General features: G+C 56.2%; 5 protein-coding genes across 5 annotated transcripts; 3 read left to right on the top strand and 2 right to left on the bottom strand.

Annotated features, from left to right (window-relative positions):
* Positions 1 to 2,761: 2,761 nt before the first annotated feature.
* On the top strand, positions 2,762 to 4,223 carry VOLCADRAFT_96956 (uncharacterized protein; the record flags this gene model as incomplete). Its single annotated transcript, XM_002955987.1, has 4 exons — positions 2,762 to 2,987; positions 3,354 to 3,524; positions 3,583 to 3,785; positions 4,008 to 4,223. The coding sequence occupies 4 exons, from the start codon at positions 2,762 to 2,764 to the stop codon at positions 4,221 to 4,223; spliced, it is 816 nt and encodes a 271-aa protein (XP_002956033.1).
* Positions 4,224 to 4,388: 165 nt separating this feature from the next.
* VOLCADRAFT_96955 (uncharacterized protein) lies at positions 4,389 to 9,230 on the bottom strand (the record flags this gene model as incomplete). The annotated part of the gene is made up of 7 exons (XM_002955930.1): positions 4,389 to 4,680; positions 5,029 to 5,102; positions 5,616 to 5,832; positions 6,570 to 6,706; positions 6,749 to 6,820; positions 7,572 to 7,957; positions 8,312 to 9,230. 7 exons carry the CDS (start codon positions 9,228 to 9,230, stop codon positions 4,389 to 4,391), a joined length of 2,097 nt encoding a protein of 698 aa, XP_002955976.1.
* An 825-nt stretch (positions 9,231 to 10,055) lies between these two features.
* On the top strand, positions 10,056 to 12,855 carry VOLCADRAFT_107031 (uncharacterized protein; the record flags this gene model as incomplete). The annotated part of the gene is made up of 6 exons (XM_002955986.1): positions 10,056 to 10,231; positions 10,310 to 10,376; positions 10,553 to 10,663; positions 11,125 to 11,361; positions 11,828 to 11,920; positions 12,379 to 12,855. The coding sequence occupies 6 exons, from the start codon at positions 10,056 to 10,058 to the stop codon at positions 12,457 to 12,459; spliced, it is 765 nt and encodes a 254-aa protein (XP_002956032.1). The 3' UTR covers positions 12,460 to 12,855.
* A 2,079-nt stretch (positions 12,856 to 14,934) lies between these two features.
* VOLCADRAFT_107030 (uncharacterized protein) lies at positions 14,935 to 18,018 on the bottom strand. The gene is made up of 5 exons (XM_002955929.1): positions 17,776 to 18,018; positions 17,273 to 17,448; positions 16,449 to 17,194; positions 15,830 to 15,988; positions 14,935 to 15,474 (listed from the first exon to the last, which is right to left on the bottom strand). Exons 2-5 carry the CDS (start codon positions 17,439 to 17,441, stop codon positions 15,277 to 15,279), a joined length of 1,272 nt encoding a protein of 423 aa, XP_002955975.1. The 5' UTR covers positions 17,442 to 17,448; positions 17,776 to 18,018; the 3' UTR covers positions 14,935 to 15,276.
* Positions 18,019 to 18,618: 600 nt separating this feature from the next.
* VOLCADRAFT_35327 (uncharacterized protein) lies at positions 18,619 to 21,804 on the top strand (the record flags this gene model as incomplete). Its single annotated transcript, XM_002955985.1, has 4 exons — positions 18,619 to 18,675; positions 18,823 to 18,876; positions 19,969 to 20,075; positions 21,573 to 21,804. Coding segments are annotated over 4 exons (450 nt in total), but the record flags the coding sequence as incomplete, so codon positions are not given.
* Positions 21,805 to 22,295: the final 491 nt, after the last annotated feature.

Raw genomic sequence — 22,295 nt, 5'->3', positions numbered from 1 at the left:
ACGCCGTCTTCGGTCGGCCTTCCGAACCCCACCCCTCCATTCTGCTGCCCGGAGTTTGGTTGATGATCGGTTATATATAGTCAAGGTCCATGTAACTCCTGAGCCCGTGAACCCATATGGCTCGGCTGGACTGTAAAACAACCATTTGTCTTCTAACCTGTGCGGGCTTGCTCGGGGATTCAGGGCAGGAGTCCTATGGATGATCCATGCCGCCGCTGCCTACCCGGGAAAAGATGTCGACGTCTCCGTCTCCGCCGTGGTGGACCTCTGTGTGACACGGCACATGTGTGTGTGTGTTGTACCTTGAGTTGCGTTACTCTCCGCACATGGCACAGGGCACAGGGCCTCGTCGGCGGTGCACGTTTCCCTCCCCTAAGGACTCCCCTCTCCGCCGCCATATGCGTGTTGACATAACGCCGACCGCTCCGGAACGTCAACGACAGTTATGGTCATTAAAGTGGGCGTTTACCCGGCCCCCCTTGGCACGGATTACTTAGAAGGAAAAACCCTGGGGCACGGCGTTGGAGACGACGAAAGATCCGACGTGGAAAATCCGACAAACGTGTAATGCAGCATCGTTGAGGCACATAGACAAGAAGGAAAGAGCGGTGAACATGACTGAAAGGCATCCCCCTAACCCTCCTTGCCAGCAGTGCAGATCTTTGACAGCAACTACGGTCGTAAATCTGAAAATATACTTCAAACGTTACGATCGCATCATTACTTGTTCCGCCTTCACTTCACTCGCTATGCGATTTGACGAAAGCCACGTTACAACTTCTAACATTACCACCTCCAATCTCAAACAGATAGACAGACAGAAGACAGACAGGTGGCAGCCGGGGCTATGAAAGCTGCGTAACATCACCTCACTCAACACGTGACGGGGGAAAGCTTGACCCAAACACCTACAGAAACAGCAAGGCGATGCACAATACACGATTGCGTGAACAAGGCTGGGCACAAACAGCAGTGAATGCACTCTTATTCTATTCTTTAGCTAAAAAAACTACACTACATTATTAACAGCAGGCACGGGAGGTGAGATGGCGCCCGGTGAGTTGCGGGGTTGGGATCTCACAATGGAAAAACCTCGCCATGTACATACATGTCCAAATCAGGACATAAGGTATGATACAGACGTCGTGTCTGTACAACCCCCACTCCGCAGATCGCACCGCAGCGGGATTGCTACCCGCTCAGCACCGTCACCACCACCGCCTCCTGACCCCGCAAGAGAGGTCTGCACACACAGGCTGCATAACCGCCGTCCTGATTCCTCTATCTATTGATCTGCGTGACCGCGTGCCATACCTCCGTGCCCACAAACAAAACATCAAAGAAGAGACTGCATCCCTCAAAAGGATCCACCACCACCTTTAATAATCTACACATCGAGCCCGATATTTCTTCCATTTCGCTGTTAGCTATAGCTTAAAACACGTACATGTCTTTACAATTGGAGGGCGTATCGGGTGTATCGTAACGATACACCCACCCATTCCGAAATTAGCCAGCGACCGGTCCGCCGTTCCCAACGAGGATCGTCTCAAGGGTCATAACGATGTCATACGTGTCTACACGTCTGACCGCATTTAACGCAGCCAAGCCGGCGGCCTCTTACTGACAAAACTGTTGCCACAAGTCAGGCAGGCAAGGCATATCGTGCCGCAACGCGACCCATACCGAAGCTGCCGCTGCTGCTTCCTTGGGCTTTACGTTAGTGGCACATAACAGGCACTCCACTGCATTACCTAGTCGCGCTGTGTTTACGATAGCGGGCGTTATCCCCCGTCCCTACACGCCGTAAAAACGACGGGGAGCTGTGCGGTAGAAACATCCCCCTCCGCCTCGCATCCCCACTCGTACATGCACAGAGACGTGCTTGTGCAGATCCCCATAACGTAAATCGGGGGTTTCCCGAGGACTCTCCCCACAGGACGCGCATACTATCTCCCTTTCTTTCCTCTCCCCCCCACACACATACATACACCACCAAGGGCTGGGGAGTACAAGAAAATGCAACTGGAGACTCATGGCGCAGCGCAAGCCTGCCTCCCATCACCCAATCCATCACCCATTCCTACCCCCCGAGCCCCCGGAGGCACCGGCCCAGCCAACCTTTCGCCGAGTCCCCCGGACAATGCCATTACTACCCAATACTGGTGGTCCGATGTTGGGTTGGGGGACCGGCCTCGGCACCAGAACGAAGCGTTCACCACGGAGAATTATTCAGATGCAGAGATGTGCAGACTAACACCTACAAACCGAGGATTGGATTTGGGATCTTTGAGGTGAAGGCGTTCTCCCAGGTGCTCGTGACAGCAGGGCCTCTCTCATCTGGCCTTGTGGCTCCAGCTTCTGTAACGCATCCCCCTTGTCCCTATCCGCCTGCCTACCTAGATTGTACCTAACTGGTCTAACTGATCACCCACCAGCCAACCTGCCTACTTGCCGCTAAATCGCACCACACCATCACATGCGACCATACCGAACGCGGCCACCACGGATACACCATGGACACATCACATCACACCATCACCGAACCAGCTGACGCATGGGAATGTAGGAAGTGTCCATGTCTAATCCTGTCCTATCGTTGTTGCTACTGCCGCTGCTGCTGCTGCTGCTGCTGCCTGCATCTTGCTTGTTGCGATCTAAGGCACGCGATGCACGCATGCATGCGTGTATGAATACATGTATACATGCACGGGACGATGTCACACTGAATCGCGGCCCTTGCATCGAACGTATTGCACGTATGAGCTCCCAACCCCCAAGCAGCTGCGTACATACGTGCCACATGCGTGCCTTGCTTAATGTTGCCACTAATGTTGCCGTCACTGTTGCTGTGCAGCCACTGTTTCAAGAGCCCACAGAAAGTCTGGAAGCAGTGTCGCTCAGGGCGCCGGGCACACGTGGGGACCCCTTCACTTGCCCGTCGGCAGCTGCTCAAACGAATACAGAGGCGAGAGTATGGGAGGAGGGTGGGAGAGGGGGAGCGGGGGAGAGAGAAGGGGGGGAGAAGGGGGAGAGAAGGGGGAGAAGAAGAAGGGAGAGAGATAACGAGATAACGACAAGGAGGGAAGGGAAAGGCGACGAGGGTCCTCATCCTCCCTCATCTCATCTTCCCAAGGCCTCATTCGCCATGAAGCCCAGCAATCCTCCTGATGCCGGCTGCCCCCGAATGCCCAGGCGCCATGAAAAGTCCCTCATATTCTCCCTCCATCACCCATCATCATTATCTCCTCCATCCGCCCTTCCGGCCCCATTCCCAGCCACCCCGCCACCGCCGCCAACCCCTGCCACCACCACCCTTCCATCACCACATGCGCCTCGTCCGTCCACTCCAGGAACGGCAACACCGCCACCAGCGTCGCGGGCGCCAAAGTCAGCGCCAGCGCTGCAACCGCCGCCGCCCAGGTCTTGTGGAGCGGCCGTGCGTGGAGCCAGCCGCCGGCGCCGCACCACAGCCACCAGCCCAGCAGCCACACTGTCCATCTGCCGCCCAGGCAGGACACCACGTAAGCGCCTACACCCGCCCAGGCGACTCCCAGCATCAGCGGCAGGTCCACCATCCAGGACTGCCGCAGGTCCACGGAACGGGTGGCGAGCAGCATCGGACGGACGACGTAGAAGAGGACGAGGAACCCGACGGCCTGGAGGCCTGTGTGCGTATATTGGTAGGAAAGGGTCCCCACCCCGATTTACAGGGGGGCCGTGGAGGGGCGGAGGCGGGGGAGAGGAAGACGAACCACGAACGAGTGAAGGTGGAGGCCGGGGAGGTGGGGGGAAAAGAGTTGGGGAAAGTGAGGGAGCCCGCAAGGTAAAAACTAATACATGCATCACGCGACAACACGCCACACATAACTCATGCACGTCAAAGCCGTCTCTGTACGTCAGGAGGACTTCGGCATCTCTCCATCATTGACTCCCCTCCCATCACCATCATCATCATCATCATCACCACTCGGCTTCGCTCACAAGTTGTTCACGCTGTTCACAAGCACCACATTGAAGTACTGCCACCAGGTCACCTGCCTCCTACGCTTTGTTTCCTTAAGCTTCTCATAGTGCGCCTGCGGCTTGAGCTTCTTGCCATTGTAGTTATAGCTGTCCTTTTTTTCTTGCCCTTGGGCTCGCTCGGGCCTGCACCCGTGTCCGTCATCGCTACAAGCTATTGCTTCTGGACAAATGACGAAACGAGCTCCGGGGAACGGTAACTAAACTTTTGTAACGTTTCCTAATGTCGTACATTAGATACCGGTCCAACCGCCATCTAATGGGCCCAAATCAACCGTCTAATTATTAGATAGAGTTCTCAATTAGATTTCTAACTTTAGAATCTAAACTTTAGGTGAGATCCAACCCTACTCCCCCTTCTCCCATCACCCCATCCGCCCCCAAGCCCAGGCCCCCACCCACGCACCCAGTTCGTTGCCGTAGCAAAACGCCGTACGCAGCCAGTTCGGCCACAGCCGGAACAGCAGCATACCCCGCAGCTGGTCCCAGGCCCATGCCAGACCCCAACTGAGGCCAGCGCCGCCACTGCCGCCGCTGCCAGGGATTCCCAGACCCCAGCTCGCCACTCGCCAAACGCTAAAGGGCCGCCGGGCGCCGTCAAAGGAGGAGGTGGGCGGGAAGTCGTGTAGACGCGCGAGGTGGTCCGGGGAGCAGACCCTGTGTGTTGGGGGGGAGGAGAAGGGGGGGAACCGGGTTGAGTGACTGTTGGGATTGAGGCCGGGGGTTTGGGGGTTGGGCTGGAGGGAATCTCACGTGGACCTCAGCAGTCAGAACGCACAAGGCCCGGGTGCGCACGACCCTGCTGTCGTGCTCTCGCCGAGGCCAGCTACACACACACACACGCACACACACACGAAGCTTCGGTAATGTTACTCGTGTTCCATTCTCGCTCATTCCTGGCCGCAAGCTCGAATCATATTAATAGACACACACCTCACGCGCAACATTGATCTCTCCAGCCACCCTCCCGCCACCCTCCCGCCACCGGCCCCCACCGCACCCCACCTTGCCACCGCCGCCCAGCGGCCAAGCCGGAGGGAGCAGAAGGCCAGTGTCACCCACATGAAGACCATGCCACGCTGCAGGGCGACGAGGAGGGGTTAGGGATTGGAGGGAAGCTCAGGTAAGGCCGAGGTGAGGCCTGCGGCGGAAACTGGACAGGGCCGGATAAGGCCGCCGTGAAGAGTACACGGGCGCGGAAGCTACGTATCCCATTTAGGCTCCCCGGCTCACCCCCATCACATTTATGCCGTCCTTTCGTCAACCGATCTCATTTGGACATAGGAAAGACAATCGGTGCTTATCTCTTTTTTCTCCGGGTCGCTCGCTTTCGGGAGTCACACGTCTTGTCAAAGTGACAGCATCTTCCTTCGGCTTCAGTACCCTTCCAACCCACCAGAATGCCGGCAATGCATTTCGTGCCTTACATACGGATCTATTTCAACACAACTCACCCGTCTTCCCCCCTCCTGGAGTGGTGCTTCCTCCCAACATGAACCCCCCCTCCCCTCCCTCCTTGCTGATCCTTTTCCTCCTCGCGCGTGATTCCCCTCCCCTCCCCTTCCCTCATCCCCACCAGCCCCAATCTCCACCTGCATGGCCGCCGCCATCTGTCCCCTCTGCTCGTCCATATGCTGTCCCTGTACGAAATGACGTATCAGCCCCGTGCCCTCCTGCACATTGGCCCCTAGCTTGCCCACGGTGTCGGTGTTGTCCTCCAGCCGGCTCATGTGCTCCACCATGGTATGCTGGTGCTGCTGCATGGTGCAGGTGTGCTCCTTCACAGTCGCCACCATTTCCACGATGGGCCTGAGAGTGATGGGAAGCAGTAGTAGCACGTGTAAGTGTCAAAAAGGAAAACAAACCTGCTGCAGCTGGGCCTACGGCCGGTTGAGATAGGGGTAAGAGATGTAAGTGGGAATAGGAGGGCTCCAGGGCAGTCATGGATCCATGCGCCTTGAGAAGCAAGGGCCAAACGCGATGACGGAGTGACCCAGGGGTCGGGGCTGAGCTAGAGCAAGCCGTGTCTCGCCGCAGAAGTCAGAGGGCCGGCTGTACAGGCGGTTACGCGAGGGCAAGAAGGCAAGTTAAGGCATAAAGCCAAGAAAAACTGGAACCATGACATGACCAAACGCGGGCGCCCCATCAGTTCGCCTCTCTTTGCCGTCTTTATCTTTGATCCCCTTGATCGTTTGGCCGACGCCCGAACTGTGGGCCGGCTCCTGTCCCTCCTCTCTCCATCCTTTTCTGGGAAAAATACCACAATCCCCCCCATCCTGGACGCCCCCCATCCTAGCATGAGCCCGAGAGGGCATCTAGACGGCCAACATCATGAAGTCCGCAACTTGCGGCCACCGTCGCCGGAACCCGCTGCCGATGCCGTCATCCAGACCGTTAGGATCCGCGCTGAAACGACCCCCACCACGACCCGCCGCCACCACAGCCGCTTCACTGCCCGCGTCACCAGTCCTACCTCCCCTTTTCCCCCATTCCTAACCCCGCGTTTCCTGACCCCGCGCAAGGTTCCAAGTCGCAACGTCACTCACGCGCTGAAGGCGCTTAACTGCTGCAGCACAGCGCACATGGTTGCCGTGTGAGCCGCCATCTGCGCGGCCATGAGCTCCCCGCCCGTAGGTCCGTAGGCGAGGAAAGCTTGATGCATCATCATTTGCTGCTGCAAGTGCTGTAGGTGGTGGTGGTGGTTCTGGTGGTGGGAAGCCTGGACCTGCATGGACATCTGCCGATCGGCGACGCTGTGAGTCGTCGCGGGGTAGCTGCCACCTGACATCATGGCGCCCTGCAGCGGTTTGGTAAATAGCATGTCAACATTGCCCACTGCAATTTTTTGCAGTTTAGGATTCCGAGTTTGCCATTTACAGATTGGTGCTCGCACACAGCTTGCATCTTGTGAAGGCACGCTGACGTCAGGGGCTCCTGGGTGGTTGTTGAAAGGACTGGACGGCATATGGCTGATGCGGCTGATGTGGCTGATGTGTGTGTTGCACATCCGCTGCTTGTAAAAGCAATAAAGAAGAGGTTCCAAGGCGAGAAAGGCTACAAAGGAAGCCAGGGCTGTGGCTGGTATGTCTGATTTGCTAGAGGCCATTTGGCCGGCAGGTAAGCGGCTGCCATCGAGGAGGCCATGCGTGTTTTAACCCTTGTAAGCGGTGCCATGCGATGAGGGCTAGGAGGCTGGGAGCAGCCTGCAGCAGTGCTGCGGGTGGTCATGATGGGAATGGAGATAGCAGTGCGGACGCCGTAAAGAGAGCCGTGCGAGAGTGTGCATGGCCACAGGGAAGACAAAGGCAGCGCGGGATGTCGCGAGACGAGAAGATCGCGAGAGGGGAACATATCCCGGGTGATCCAAAACTGGGACCACTCCAGGGAATGGCGGCTATACACGGTGAGGGAGAGAAAGAGGTCGACTCACAGATCACCATACGGCCCGGCACATTCACACATCACGCCTCTTCTGACCTGTTTAAAATACACTACTTAACCAACTAGCTCCCCACCTCCCCATCTCATAGCCCCCAACCCAACCTCACCTCGTAGTAAGGGCGTGACAAGTAGCACCTGGATAACTCAGGATGATGTAGTCCGGGCCCACGACTACCATCCGTAAATCCTCCGCACATGCCGCCGCTGCCGGCTTCGAAAACACCGCAGCCGGAAGGCCCAGATAACGGCTGATGGCCAACGCCTGAAGAGGAGCATTCTTGACTCGCTGACGCCGCTACCGTTGCCGCCGTCGCGGCTCCAGGTCGGGCCGTGACCATACCGTCGGTCCCCATACACCAGGGAGGCGCAGATCCCATGAACCTGCCGCCATCCACGGCGCCGGCATCACTATGGGCCCCCGGCGGTGCCAGAATCACTGTCGAAGATGTCTTCGTCGTCGTCGTGGCGGTCGATGCCATGGCCTCAGGAGCCCCTGCTGCTGCCGCCGGGGCTTCAGGGCCGCTGCTGCAGTCACTGTCCCTCTTGTGCCGAGGAATGCTGCTGGCGCTCTGACCCTCAGCCACTCCCAACCCACACGCCTTCGACGCAGGCACTGCAACCTGAACGCTATCACAGTCGCTGCTAGTGCCGCTGCAGCTATTACAACTGCTACTGCTGCTGCTACACCCGGATGAACGCAGGACAGATCGAGGGGCGCACCAATCCTCGCCCTTACAATCAGCGGCGGCAGCGACAGCAGTAGTGTTGGCCGCAGCGGCACCAGCAACAGCAGCGGCAGCTGCCGGGAAACTGTGTCGGCCAATCGGTTGTAACAGCGCAGGGCTACAGCAAACAGAGTCGCAACTGCGGCGACGCTCGCTCCTGTCGCAGAAATTAACACTGCGCTCTGGGGAAGCAGCGGCGATCGATGTCATCGACTGTGATGGTGCTACGGTTGAACCCCCCGTCAAAGTGGAGCAGGCTTGCCGGTGTCGGATCTGCGAATGTCGCTTCTTGGGCGGTAGGCTTGGTCCATGACTACCCAACCGCGACAACGACCGCTCTGAGGCCGCTGGCCGAGGAGGCTGAGACGGCCGAAGTTGCTGAGTGCAGTACTGTGCCGGAAGGGAGCTAGGCTTATCCGGTGCGTTCCCAGCCGTTGTCATCTGGGTCAACGCATCATCCACGTGAGCTGTAGACAACCCATGTGGCCCGAGTTCGGTTCTGAGCGGATTAACGGGAGCCTGGTTTTCTGTGGAGATGGATGTGGTTGCTAGTGGGCCTGAAATAAAAGCCGCTGAGCTCGCCTGTGGTGCTGCAGCTTTGGCGGTGCGGACACGGCTGAAGGAGACCAAAGTTGATAGGGCCCAACCGAACGCCGTACCAACCAGAAAGGCTGCCAAAACTAAGGTGGTGTTTAGTCGATCGGAGGACGGCGGACAGCTGGATGTGTCCGAAATGGGTGGGTGGGGCTGCGGTAGCTGCGGGGCTGTGCTCATATCATGCGGTCTTCCCGGAGATATGCTGGCTTGGATGCCTGTGTCTGCAACCTCCTCGGTTCCAAGGTCATCATCTGTGCTTGTGGCTGTGTTTGGTGTTGGAGTTTCAGACCTTTCGGAAGACGGGCATTCCGGCCCTTGTGGGGGGGTTGGTAACGGAGCCGCTGATGCAGGCTGCTCAGGAGGGAAGCTGGGCGGTGTCTCGGGGGCGATATCCGTCGGTGCAGCCTCCAGTGAAGACTCTTCTTTCTCTGGGTTCGGAGCCATTAATAGATGTGAGAGTCAGGTTCGTGGCATCACGTGAACTAGCACGGTCTGATTGTGCCGCGAGTTACGCGGTAGTACGAGCATATCACACGGGTCACAGCCCTTACCCTTTTTGATTTCGACTTGGAGCGCAGGATTGGAGAGGAGCTGTGTTTTTGTGCCGGAAGGTTCTTCATCTGGCGTTCCGCCGGCACGCTCTTGAGCTTCCGTATTCGATGCTAAACCCATTTCCGAACCCTCTAGCCAGTCCCACCAATCGAACACCACTTTTCCACTGTGCAATTTTGCCAGGTCAGCAGCAGCTGCCACAGCGCCAAACAAAATAACAACTCCGCAAAAGATGCAGCATAGCCGCAAGCGCTCCATGGCTGTCCTTGAATAAGTTCGCCGGGAACAAGAACTGTAAACAGTCAGAGAATGCTTTCACGGAAGCAACTGTTGGCTATATCATTCCGCACGACACGACCATGAGAGGAATGCGTATGCGCAGACGCAGAAAGCACGAGAGTCAGCTAAGCATGCCAAGGTCCTTAAGCCGAAGTATATAAGTTTTTGATAACGTCAGTACATAGGCTATTCCATAGAAGCCATGGAACCCTGATCAGCTGTAATTGCGTCTACGACTAAATTTGTTTTTTCACGACAATGGCCGGTGCACGCGCGTCACGCAAACGCAGCCGCTGAACTGCACTAGAACGGCGTATATTATGCACTACTTACTAGTATGTATTGACGTGCAGCGGTGTGGCAGAAACACGAGGTCATCAGCTGCAGCGGGCCACAAGACGCCTTGATATTCCGTGCTTATTAAATTTGTCAACAAACATGTCTTCGCCACTCCTTCGAAATATACCCCAAAAGTGTGTTACATCCCACTGCCTGGGGTCGCCACCATTACTGTGCCCCATGTTGCTGGCAAGAGGTCGTGTTACGGGTCGCTTTCAAATTCGACATGATACTGGCGGAGTGCGCTGCCGCGGATTCCTTGGAGGCCTCTTCGGGTGAGGTACTTGTTGGACGACGCGTGATGCCTGCCAAACTTACGGTTCAAGCAGAACTGTTCTGCTTTGCATGCACAGGCGGGGTGGAACCACGACGAAACAGTCACAGAAGCCGTCACTTGAGGACAACTTAGGTCCGGACGTGGTAAGTGGTTGTGGCTTACCACCCGCCCCAGCGAACCTAACTTGCTGCATACGCCGTCTTGCCAACATAACGCACTGGGGCAAAATCCACGGCCAATCCTTACATCCAGGGCTCCACAGTCCACATTCCCTCCCTGCATTTACTACGTCTACTCCGGTCGTGGCGCCCTTTTGCAGGATGAGCTGTTGCTTGTGGAAACATCCCAACCCGACGGCAGCAAAGCGCAGATCCTGTATCGCAACGGGGGCCCGGTGGCAGCTGCCGACCTTGAGAGCCTGTGTGTCAAGGTGTGCCTGCTGGGAGGACGGGGTAAAAGCGGCGCGACTGGGGATAGCGGGCATGGTCGTTTTCCAATTGCAGGGCTATGCCCCCATGCCCTTGAAGCGCTTCACCCGTGCCCTTGGCTTTCCAGGCCCAGGCATGCCGGGTGATGTCCTGACGCAGCCCTCGCCGGTGCCCTTGGACGCATGGTACTGTAAACTAGTATGCCACATGCCTCCCTTCCCTCGTACAATTCCACCTTCCATCTCTTCGACCCGTTGCATGCATCTCCACACCTTTATCCCTTTATCCCTTTGCATGCACCTCCACGCCAATGTATTGCGGTCCTACTTCTCAGTAATTTCCTTCTCTGTGTTCGCGTGAGTCGGGTGGTTAATTTCCGTAAATCATTGCCTCATAAGCCTCAACCCTGCCATCATTTGCTGCTTGCATATAATTCCCCTTTCACCCCCGCCATCATCCGCAGGTCGGCTGGCCTGCTCGCCCTGTCTCCAAGGTGGAAGCTGCCCTGCGCAACAGCTTCATGGTGTCCAGCTTGGTGCTGCGAGTCACGTTGCCGCCACGGCCAGGATCCTCTGAAAGCACAACCACCACGGATGGCGAGGCTGTGGTTTCGGAGCAGCTCATCGGGTTGGCTCGTGCCACCAGTGATCACGCTTTTAATGCCACCATTTGGGACGTGCTGGTGGACCCGGAGTTCCAGGTGAGCGCCAGGGTCGAAGATGGATTTCTGGTTTAGTCTATGGCCTGGGCCTGGGCGAATGCTTGTTGAGAGTGTTGTTTGCGTGGGTATCGTAGGCTCAGGCAAATGGGTGGCTGCGTCTGGAAGGATGAGTGGCGGACATGCTTTACGGCATTGTCCAATATTGTTTATGTGGACTATATTATAGTCCATATACATAAACAGTATAGAGACAATCTATCAGCTTATGGCATTGGAGCAGCGCGTGAAGATGAGGCGCCGTAAATAATCCCGCTTGCGCTGTGAGCGAGCAAGGTTGTCGGGCACTTGAAGAACACCACTCAGACTCCCGCCATTGGATGGGTATGGGCGCAGGTCCAGGCCTTCCGTTCCTACATTCACAGTCGCGCACAGGTCAACCAACTACTTTGGGGGTTTGTTGAGATGCGCACCCTTGTAAAAAAAGCGCGAACGCTCTGTCACGCAGGGTCAGGGACTTGGCAAGGCGCTGGTGGAGCAAATGGTACGGTCTCTGCTGCGCAAGGACATCAGCAACATAACCTTGTTCGCGGACTCGAAGGTATGGGGAATGGGGCGGAACGGAAAGTCTAAAGCTACGCCACTTAGCGGCCATCCTCACACACCGGGTTTAAGGGGATACCGCGGCAGAGCCGCTGCCGGCATATGATTGTGTGTGCTTCGGCAATTCCTCCCAGTCCCATTTCGGGATTTGAACGGATTTCACGCAAAATGCAATATTCTCGTCCGTCCCGGTGATGACGTAATTCACCTTTCGGTCCTTTCCCGCCTGTCCTTGCATGCGTCTCAGCACCCTCCCTGCCGCATCGGATCATCCTCTTATGACACAATCTACGCTCCACACTGAGCTCATTTCACCCACAGACATTAATTCGTGTAATTGAACTATAGTTGAGCTAAATGTTCGCGCCCTTCCTTCTTCTGGAACTTCCCACGGTTCGGTCTTTCGTCTGAGTCGCCAGGGCTTTTCCCAACTCTCCTCCTTTCCTGCCTTCCTAGGTGGTGGACTTTTACCGGCAAATGGGCTTCGAGGCGGACCCCGAGGGCATCAAGGGCATGTTCTGGTACCCGAAGTTCTGAAGCCCGAGCACCGGCCCCCCCGCATGCCTTCACCCAGCCCAGTGATCAGCCATATGCCTTAGCCGCCTACCCGCGCCTGCCTTGCCTTGGCATTGCCACGCTCGTCCACTCGCGTATGTTTAGTTGTCCACACGCCCTCCTACGTGTCAGTATCACCGCAGGCCCGGCAGGGGATTTTGATACTCCGTGCTGGCTCGGCCATCTTCTCTGTCATTTACGGTATTTCAGTATTTTCCAAAGAGCGAGCGCAGATGGCGGGCGTTGGGGTTCCTAGGGTAGGGTAAGGCGTTGTGCCAGCTAAGAATAACCGTAATGGTAACCTCAACAACAAACATCCACAAATGCAAGGACAACCGAAATTTACCGTGGCCACGGCAACTACAGTAGCAATTGCATGAAGATAAAGGACCGGATGCAAGGCATTATGGAAAAGGACAAGGGTGGCGAAAAAACGAGAAAAACCCAGTCTTCCAAATCACTCTCTGTCTCGTTTTTAGAACGAGACAGAGAACAACAACCATGGCGTGCAGGTCTCTATGGCCTGTATGGAGGCATCAATCGGGCCACAAGAGAGGGGTTGCGAGGAAGTGCGAAAGGGAGGGCTGGGACAGGAGAGAGGGGGACAGCTGTTATTGCGAATGGGGAGCCTGTAGAAGGCTGGCAGGTCGTTGGGTAGAAATACCGGAACATGTGAGCAGCGGTGCTATTCCGAGCTTTAAAGAAATACTGTGTTTGGCTGCGTAGCTCCGGCCCGAGCGGGTCCCTCGTTTGAAGATGGTGTATTACACTTTTCGGTCCCTAGGTCAGGTGCCCGCGGCTGCCTAGGTGGCCCTCGTCGTGGCGCCTATTACGGAGGTGGCAGGGGACTGGGGCCTGTCCTCTCAAGGAGTTTGCCCTGCCGTTCTGAGGAGAATGCTAAAAACGGCCGTATGAAGATGATTTTTGCTGCTATTTGAGTGGATAAGTCGGATGCGGCTATGTTGAGGACAGGGGTGAGGGAATTGAAAGTATTATTTGGGTCGTTTCTTTCGCTTATTTTTCTGGAGGATAGCAAGTGCTCGGATTGTTTGGACTTTTAATGCATTTTAATTTCATTGCAGAACAGAAGAATCGATGTAGGCTTCAAGTCTTGTCGTAATCCGGGTGTTAGGTGGGCTTGAGCTGATGTTGGTGGTACAATGATGTTGATCATGTGTTGTGCATTAAGTACCAACGCACGTATGAGTGTGAGAATGTGCAGTTGTTTGTTTGTATTTCTCTGGGCCCTGACCTGGAACGGAAGAGCAATGTTACTGCTACTGCTGCATGTATATCTTACGCCCTGAACTTTCCAACCAGACCAGTTCATGATGGCCTTTGGCTCCCATGGCCCATGGGATTCGGCACGGTGGGTAATCCAAAATCCTTCCCTTATTATTACCAATGCCGAGCCAGAGGGGACAGGATAATACAGGATTTACGAGCGAAAGGAAAGCAACTGTACTGGACAGGAAAACACAGCACACGTGAGTAGAAGGCGCCACTGGTCGGCGTGTTTCCTGGATAGCCGCACTATATCCCCAATCCCATCGGCCACCTTCTTAAGTACCTTTGCCAAGACTGGCCTGTTTTGATCAAAGGGAATGCCAACCGCAACGCCCTAGGTAGGACACGTGCACAGGGGCGCGCCGTCGTCTCTTGGCCCCGTACACACGAGATGTACGAGAATTGATTGGACTCGGCCCAGGCGCGCACACTGCCAGCTGACTCGCATAGCACAAGCATGGCAGACATACAGCACACAAGCGGGACAAGCCATGGGGCAGGTTAAAAAACATGCACGGTGGTGCCGCATAGCAGCACTTCACCACACAGTAACCTCCGGTGCAGTGATATATATTATCGTATTGGCAACTACACTTCCGCAGCGTTCTCCCAAATGACTGTTTCTTGTTACTGGGGCCTGGGGCCAGGGTATTGCTCAACCTGACGTCTAGCATGTATTGTAACGGGAACGGTAGCGGGCTAACTTGCGGCAAAGTGCCGGACGCTGTGCTTATTGGTGAATGGACAGACTGCGGCGTGAAGAGGATGAGGTGATGTTGCGCGCTGGACTGTACCTATCACCGAGGTGCTCATGGGTCTTGTGACAGAGTCACATGCGGCCTTGAGCATTTCTAGGGAAAACAGCGATAGATGTCGTGTGAAGTTTTCCTTAGGACGACGCCTTGGGCAGCTGCGCAGGGATGCTGGGCTCCTCACCACCAATAATGGATGTGTGGAAAGGGAATGACCCCCAGCCTTAACTTATTCTGATAACACCGTGTTGGGCAACAGTTCCATTAACCTGCTTGTGGCATCATCTAACGACTTGTTGGAGCCTGTGGCTGACACATCTCAAGGTGCTGCCGTCGTACCTCTACCTGTGGTGAGCCCAACGTACTGATGGGGGGAGCCCCACAGAAATCTCTCATGCTCAATACCAAAAGGTGGTATCACGGGGAGTGGACTTACAAAAACCGAAGAAGGCAGGATCAATCATCACCCACCGTCGCTTCACATCGCATCAGGGAACGAGGACAAGATGAAAAAGGACGAGGAGAAGAAGAAGAAGAAGAACAGACAAGGAGGACAGAAACCATCCTTACCCGCCGCCACCGCTAAGACCCCACAACAGCCACAGCCGCTGCCACCGCCACCGTGACACCCACAAACTCTACCGGTTGCACCTCCTGCTTTCCTCCTTTCCAACCTTCCACCTCCCTCCGTCCCTCCAGCCTGCTTCATTCCCTCCCTCCCTTCCGCCTCCTTCCAAGCCAATCTTCATTCGTGTCACAGTCAGTAGTGGTGCCCGGACAGCGTCTTGACTTGTCTACTGCGCATCAGCGACAGCCGCTCCCGCTGCTCCTCCTTGCGCTTCACAAAGTCCTCCAAGTCCAGTGCGCCCTTGTGATTCAGGTAGGCCGACATGTTGGCGCGGTAGGCAGCTTCTGCAGCAGTCTGACGTGCCTTCGCCTCCGCCTGGGCGTGCTTCGCCTGCGTGTGGGTACGTGAGCGTGTATGTGTGTATGTTTGTGTGTGTGCTTGTGTGTGAAGGTTACAAGTATCTGACCGGGCTTGACACTGGCCAGGGGCTGTTGCCAGGCCCCAAGGTCGCCTAAGCTCTCTCCCGCGGACGGGAGAGGGGTGTGAGGGGTGTGTGGGAGGGGTGTTCGCTGGGTACACATCGCACTTTTAGCGGCCAAACTCGAACATGAGCGAGTGACGTAAAGCCCCTAGACGTGCATGTCTTGTGTATGCGTGTTGTGGTTCAGTTCTTATCATCAATGGCACCCACAAGGGACTCATCGCACACCTTAGCAGCACAAGCACACACTCGTGAGCTTCGTACCTCCATCTTCTGCTGCCGAAATGCCGCCAATTGTTCCTCGCTCTTCTTCTTCTCCTCCGCCCATTCCGCCTGCCTCCGCTCCTCCGCCATCCGACTGATCACCAGCTGGTCCGTTTTCCAGCGAGCCCACTCCACCGGATCCGGCAGATTCGCAACCACCTGCGGAAGAATCAACCACCAACGACCAACCATCAACCAACCATGCCATACGAAGTGGCCTGGCTTAAAAAAATACAACGATACCTGTGATTTCTATCGCGGTGTTTCGACAGATCCCGATACGGAGTGAGTGGGAGAGCAGTACGGAAAAAAAGAATGGCAACCGAACAGCAGCAGCAATGGTAACGGTTGCAACCAACACAACGGAAACTCCGCCTAACGGCACACGGCGTGCTGCGGGCCAACCTTTCCGCCTCCTGTCAGACACGGTCAGACACAAGCCGGACCGAAACCGCCGTTATGCCTAAACCTAAACCTACCCCTTCCCCAACACTTGCACATTCGGCCTCAGGCTATAGATCATCACGGCCCGGAGAAAGCCTGGCAAGGAGAGGAGAGCCCCGGACGCCCCCGGGGCTCCCCTCATTCCTAAAGGGACCGTGGCCCAACCCATCCGAACCTGCGGATCTGGCCGTGAGCCCGGTCGCTGCTTGGGCTGCGCCAGCTGCGCAAGGGCTTCCGCCGATATGGCCGGTGGCCCCTTGACTTGCTGCTGGTAGGCCCGGTTTCGTGCCAGCATGCGTTTTATGTCCCTCTGAACGCGCTTACGCAGCGCGGCCTGCTGAACCTTGTGAGCGGCTTGTGCGGCAGCTGCCAGGTTGCCAGGACCGCCGCCGCCAATTCCGACACCAGCCTGGGCCAGGATCTGCAGATAGGGGTTGTTACTGTGCAGGAGCGGATTTTGAAGTTGCTGTAGTTGTTGTAGCTGTTCTTGCGCCTGCTGGTGCTCCAAGGCGAGTTGTGCAGCTTCATCGTCTAGCTGTCCTGCTGCGTCTTCCCCTTCTGCTCCTTCTTGATCGGCTTCTTCAGGGTCCTGGTAGCCGTTGATGGGTTGTTGTTGCAGCAGGAGCTGGTGATATTGCTCCAGTTCGGAGAGTGGTGGTTGTGGTATCGATAGTGAGGATGGTGACAAGGCGTTTTGTGGGAGGCTTTGTGACTGTTGCTGCTGGTACGGCGGAGGGAACGGCATTAGCTGTTGCGTGCCCGAAGGCTTCAAATCTGGCGGCGTGCCGCTACCATGGTTGCTGCCTGCGCTACCGCCGCGGCGAGGCTGTGACGCGGCCTGGGATGATCCAGGGAGGGCGCGGCCGCCGTTGGCGGCGGTGATATTGTTGCTGACGCCGACGCCACCGCCAGTGCCAGCGTCTGTGAAGCGAGAAGTGGGAGCGGTGGTGCCGCCGGTTCCGGAACCACCGGCTTTCGGTGGAGGGTGTGAGGCGTTACCTGCAGCTCCGGAACCACCGGCAGCACGTGAAGCGCCTAGGGGACCGAAGCCAGGCGCCGAACCCGCAGCTGGTTTGCCGCTTCCTGAGGTGGAGGCTGGCCAGGGCTGCGTGGGAGGCTGTGTGGGCTTCTGTGAGGTGCCGGAGTGCAGGTGCAGAGGGGGCAGCATCGCGCTTCTGAGGACATGGGGTATCAGGAAGTAAAAGGAAAGGTGTTAAAGGCAAGGAGTGGGGCCCTAAATGTCTCCATGCGTGACTTTTGAGCAGGACGAGTAGGAGAGGGAAGGGGGTTGGCGGAGCCGCGGGCTGTCGGGGAGTTAGGACATGATCGGGAGACAAAAACGTATAAGGTTTGGAACGTGATGGTCATGGACCTAGGAAAGGTCCAAGTGCGGACTGGGTGCAATGCGGACGTCGGGAAGCGCCATGCCCACATGCCAACCAGGGTTGCCTGATGCTTTAATTCTTATACATGATATGTCAGCGAACGTCATGTGACCTTACTTGAAAGTTAGAGGCTACCGCACTTTCGTGGCGGTTTGGACGCGCCATGGTACGTCCATGGAGAGGTGGCTCAGCTGTTTTGGTTTAGACTAATAAACTTTTGATGTGCAAAAGGATAAACGGTAACTCAAGTGTATCAGGTTAACGGGTAGGAGCTCTTCTCCTGTTTATTTGTTACTACTGTCAAGCCCTGCAGCCTATCTCGATAGCTCAAATGGAAAGGATGCACAGGCAAATCACAAGTTATCTCATCATGTTATCCACTGATGAGAAACTCAGACAAGTTCTTCGAGCACAACGTTGAGTCGTACATTGTGCGGAATGCAGTTCGTGCGCGTCACTTTCGCCGCCGGTTGTTGGCGTCAAAGACAACGGCACAATACCGCTATCACATAGCTGCGAACCTTTGTGATAACGGGTGATGGAGGATAGTAACTTGCCCGAGCAGGGCTACATAGTAACTAGAGTTGCGAACAAATAGATTACAGCTAAGCGGTGCAAGAAATGGGTTCCGGTTCGAGTAAAGCCAGGGCTAAGCGCGAGGTTAGCGTAAGAGGGAGCAACCAGCTGACGAATTGGTGTGGCCTCTGCCTGGTGCGGCGACGCCTCCAGCACAAACGTTCATAAATTGGATGCGCATCATGCGCACGTGTGCCTCCACGCTTGCCACAGGCCCCAACCTCACCTTCGGCGGGGGGCGCGGCGCCCCCAAGCGCCAAGGCTAAGAACTCGACGCCCTCGGCAGCCCCATCCCCAGTACGTCCGTCAGTGCCTATAGCGCAAATCTCTGCATCAAATGAATCAAATGGGCAGGGCGAGCCTGAGCATAAAGGGGCCGAACCGCCGCTCGATGAGGAGGAGCGGATGGGCTTCCTCTGCAGGCTCGGCATCTTGGATACTGTAAGTGTACGCAAGCGCTCTTTGCTCTCTGTTACCTACGCAAATTGAAAAGTAAGGCTGCGAGTCTCGCAGCTGCGCCTGTGCGGGGGGGTTGGTTGTGCAAACGGCACCAAAAACTGCGCACAACGTTATTTCTCCTCCCTGCAGGAGCCCGAGAAACGATTTGACGACATCACCCGACTGTGCTGTCTTGTATTCAAGGTACGCAATAACTCCATGCAAACCTCTATGCATCCAAATTTCGAGTCAAACTATCCTACACAGGCAGGCGTGCCACATGTGTTAGCGCACGCGCGCGCGCGCTTATGTATAACTTCCGACGGAACGCGTACATCCACATTTTCCTTACTCCGGCCTCGACTAACCTAAACCTGACGCAAAGACTGCAAAATTCCATATTTTTCCAACGGCATTCTTAAGCCTAAGGAACAATACTACCGTATTTACGGATAGATACCTAACCTATTAAGTACATCACAGTACATATTACTGTGATGTAATATTAAAATTCCCCCTCTCCCACCAACACACATACGTTAAAAAACCCGGCCCTTTAACACCGTCTTTTCCTACCGGCTGTTTCTCAGCCACCAGCCCACCAGCCACCGTTACCGCCCCATCCGCCATCTCGCCGCGCACGTACACTGCACATCTCATACCGCACGCACTATCCTCCCTCTCGCAGCCTGCGCAATCAGCTTGGGTTGACCCAGAAACAGGGATCGCGGGACAACACGGAGTTGTGCGATTGTGAGGGATGCTATGCATGCGGCGAGCTCTCCTCATTTGCACCGCCTTCACAGGCGATGATAGCTGCATTGCGATGATGGGTTGACAGCTGCATGATAGCTTGCATAAGCCGGAGGGGCGGGTAGAGGCGGGCGGGTGACTCCTTTCAGCAAACCACCGTTTCGCCTCCTGCGTTGGGTTATAAGTTGACGGTTGGTGGTCCAAACCATGAACCACCAACTTCATGCTTTGGACGTCGGCAGTAATTAACTTTTGTACCTATGACTCCCGTGCCAAATTTCCGTCCCTGGCCTCATGTGGATGTGGGTTTTCCCAGCATTTGGAATGCATGATGATTTCCCGCTTCTCCGTCACGCCCGCGTTCCCGCACACACAGACGCTTATATGATCGCGGTCCCCACGCGTTCGCGCATACACAAACCCAAAGACATGCACACACGCGCCCGCGCAACCACACAAACACACACGCATTTCCCCCCCTTAGATACGCACACGCACACACACATACACACACACATCCCCACCCGACACTCCCACACCCAGACCCCCATAGCCCTGGTCTCTCTGGTGGACAAGGACCGGCAGTGGTTCAAGTCGGTGCAGGGGCTACCTGTACGACAAACCGACAGGAAGTCGTCATTCTGCGCATGGTGGGTTTTACTGGCTCGTGAAGGCGTGTGGTGGTACTAGTATGGTTGCTTTTGCGGGTTTAGCGGGTGGTGAAGCTATCTACCTGTCTGTCTGTATCTGTGTTTTAATGATGCGAGCAGCGGGAAGGAATAGGAAAAGATGGTGGCTGTGTGTGTTTGTGTAAATGTGCCGAACCTTATCGACTGTGTATGTATGTATGTATGTATGTATGTATGTATGTATGTATGTATGTCTCCCGGGTGACACGGCTGTGATGGCGATGGCTCGTGTCACGCGCCGCACATAACCCCCTGTCATTGCATGGCTCGTCCTCACTTGCCCGGTGCTTGATCAGGCACCTATTTCCCTCCACACGCCCGTACCGGTACTGTGTGCAAAACCCAAAGCTGCCCCAGCTTCCCCGCGGGAGTCGCAGCCCCACCTGGAGAGACATACATACATACGTACATACGACCATGTCCCCGGGAGATCCCGGGATCGATACCCATTAGGGTCAGAAGTCCTTCCGATGGTGGAAGGCATTGCGCCCCCTAGTTGATGGACGGTGGTGACCTGGGATAAAGTTAACCCGCGAGCCGACCAGGAACGGGGTTGGGCCGCTGTCGACCCGGCAGATTCCGTTGGATGCTGGTGGTGGGTGCAGATCCACTGAGAAGTTGACCAGGGTGACTGGATGAGGGTGCCCCGAAATACCGGGGAAGGCAGGGTAGCTGTCACGGGCGAAGATACACCCCCCTGTTTCACACATCATACATACATATATGCGTGTCCAACAGAGCTGTAGCAGCAGTAACAGCAAGCAGGTCGCCGACTTCGCGCTACACCAATAGCGAATATGCGCGCTCCAGCATCAGCAACAGCGGCGGCAACAGCAAACGCAGCGGCATGGCAAATGACAGCGATCTGGAGCCTCAGTGATGGCGGCGTCGGCGTCGGCGGCTGCGGAGCCGTGGCTGGGTACCCTCGGCTGGGGACGGAGGACCCTCGGCGATGATGATTCATTTTAGCTCCGCCCGCACTCATTAAAAAAAAAACATCTCCCCTTCCCTCCCCTTTCCTTCCCCCCGACCAAATGGGCTTGGGCTCCCAAACCACGGGTCGATGACTTCATCGAGTTGCGCTCCAGCAGTTTCGGACATTTGGTGTCGGCAGCAGTTCACTTCCCCCTTTCTCACACGCACATGGTTTCCACCCAACCAGAGCCTTTCCCCCCTCCACCCTTTTCAGCATATCCTCCCGCTTGGAGCAGCTCCTTCCCATGGGCAGTTTGGTGTTCAAGCAGACAACCATGGTTTCCCAACCAGAGCCTTTCCCCCCTCCTCTCCCTCTTCCTCCCCACCCCACCCTTCTTACCCCCTTACCCCTATCCGTCTATCTTTGGTATCTGCTTCATTCGCCAGTGCTTCATCTTACCCCCGCCTTTACCCCTCCCCCTCCCCCTCCCTTTACCCCTCCCCTCTTCTTACCCCGCTTCCCCGACCCCATCACTTCAATAGGACGCTCCTTCCTGAATATCCCGAGGTGCTGGTGGTGGAGAACGCCCTGGAGGACATCCGCTTCCGCAACAACCCGCTCGTGCTGGGGTCCCCCCACATCCGATTCTACGCGGGTTGCCCCCTAGTGGCCACCAACAAGCTGCGGCTGGGGTCGCTGTGCATCATTGACAACAAGCCGCGTGTCTTCGACGCCGAGTCCTGCAACATGCTGGCCAACATGGCGGAGATGGTGGTCCGAGAGATTGAGAAGGACTGGCTGCTGGAGGCGCAGAAGGCCAAGAGCGAGCAGCTGTACCGGGAGAATAACCAGCTGATCAGGGCGCTGGATTGCTTCAAGTGGGCGGGGGGGGGGCGGGGGGGGGGGTGGAACCAGGGTTGGACACGGGGTTGTTTGGGGGGGGGTAGGAGGATGGGGAGGGGGGAAATATGGGAGTTGCTTTGGACCGAGGTGTGCTGAGTGTGCGGTCCTTAGGATATCGGCAACCTCGAGGACGATTGGTTTATGCCAACAGAATAACTCCTTTTACAACCGACACAACAAGGAATTATTTTCCCCTTTCCCCTCCTGATTCCTTTTCCCCCCTCCCCCTGCGGCTCTCTCCGCCTTTCGTCTTTTGGCCCCCATCCCTTATCCCCTCGGTTAGTGACTTCATCATCACTTAGGGCACCTGCAGGCAGCTTCAAACTTTGGACGCCTGCCGGCAGTTCATTTCTAATTTCCTT

Source organism: Volvox carteri, assembly GCF_000143455.1.
Source record: "Volvox carteri f. nagariensis unplaced genomic scaffold VOLCAscaffold_56, whole genome shotgun sequence".
Lineage (NCBI taxonomy): Eukaryota > Viridiplantae > Chlorophyta > Chlorophyceae > Chlamydomonadales > Volvocaceae > Volvox > Volvox carteri.
This window is presented reverse-complemented; position numbering and strand designations above follow the sequence as displayed.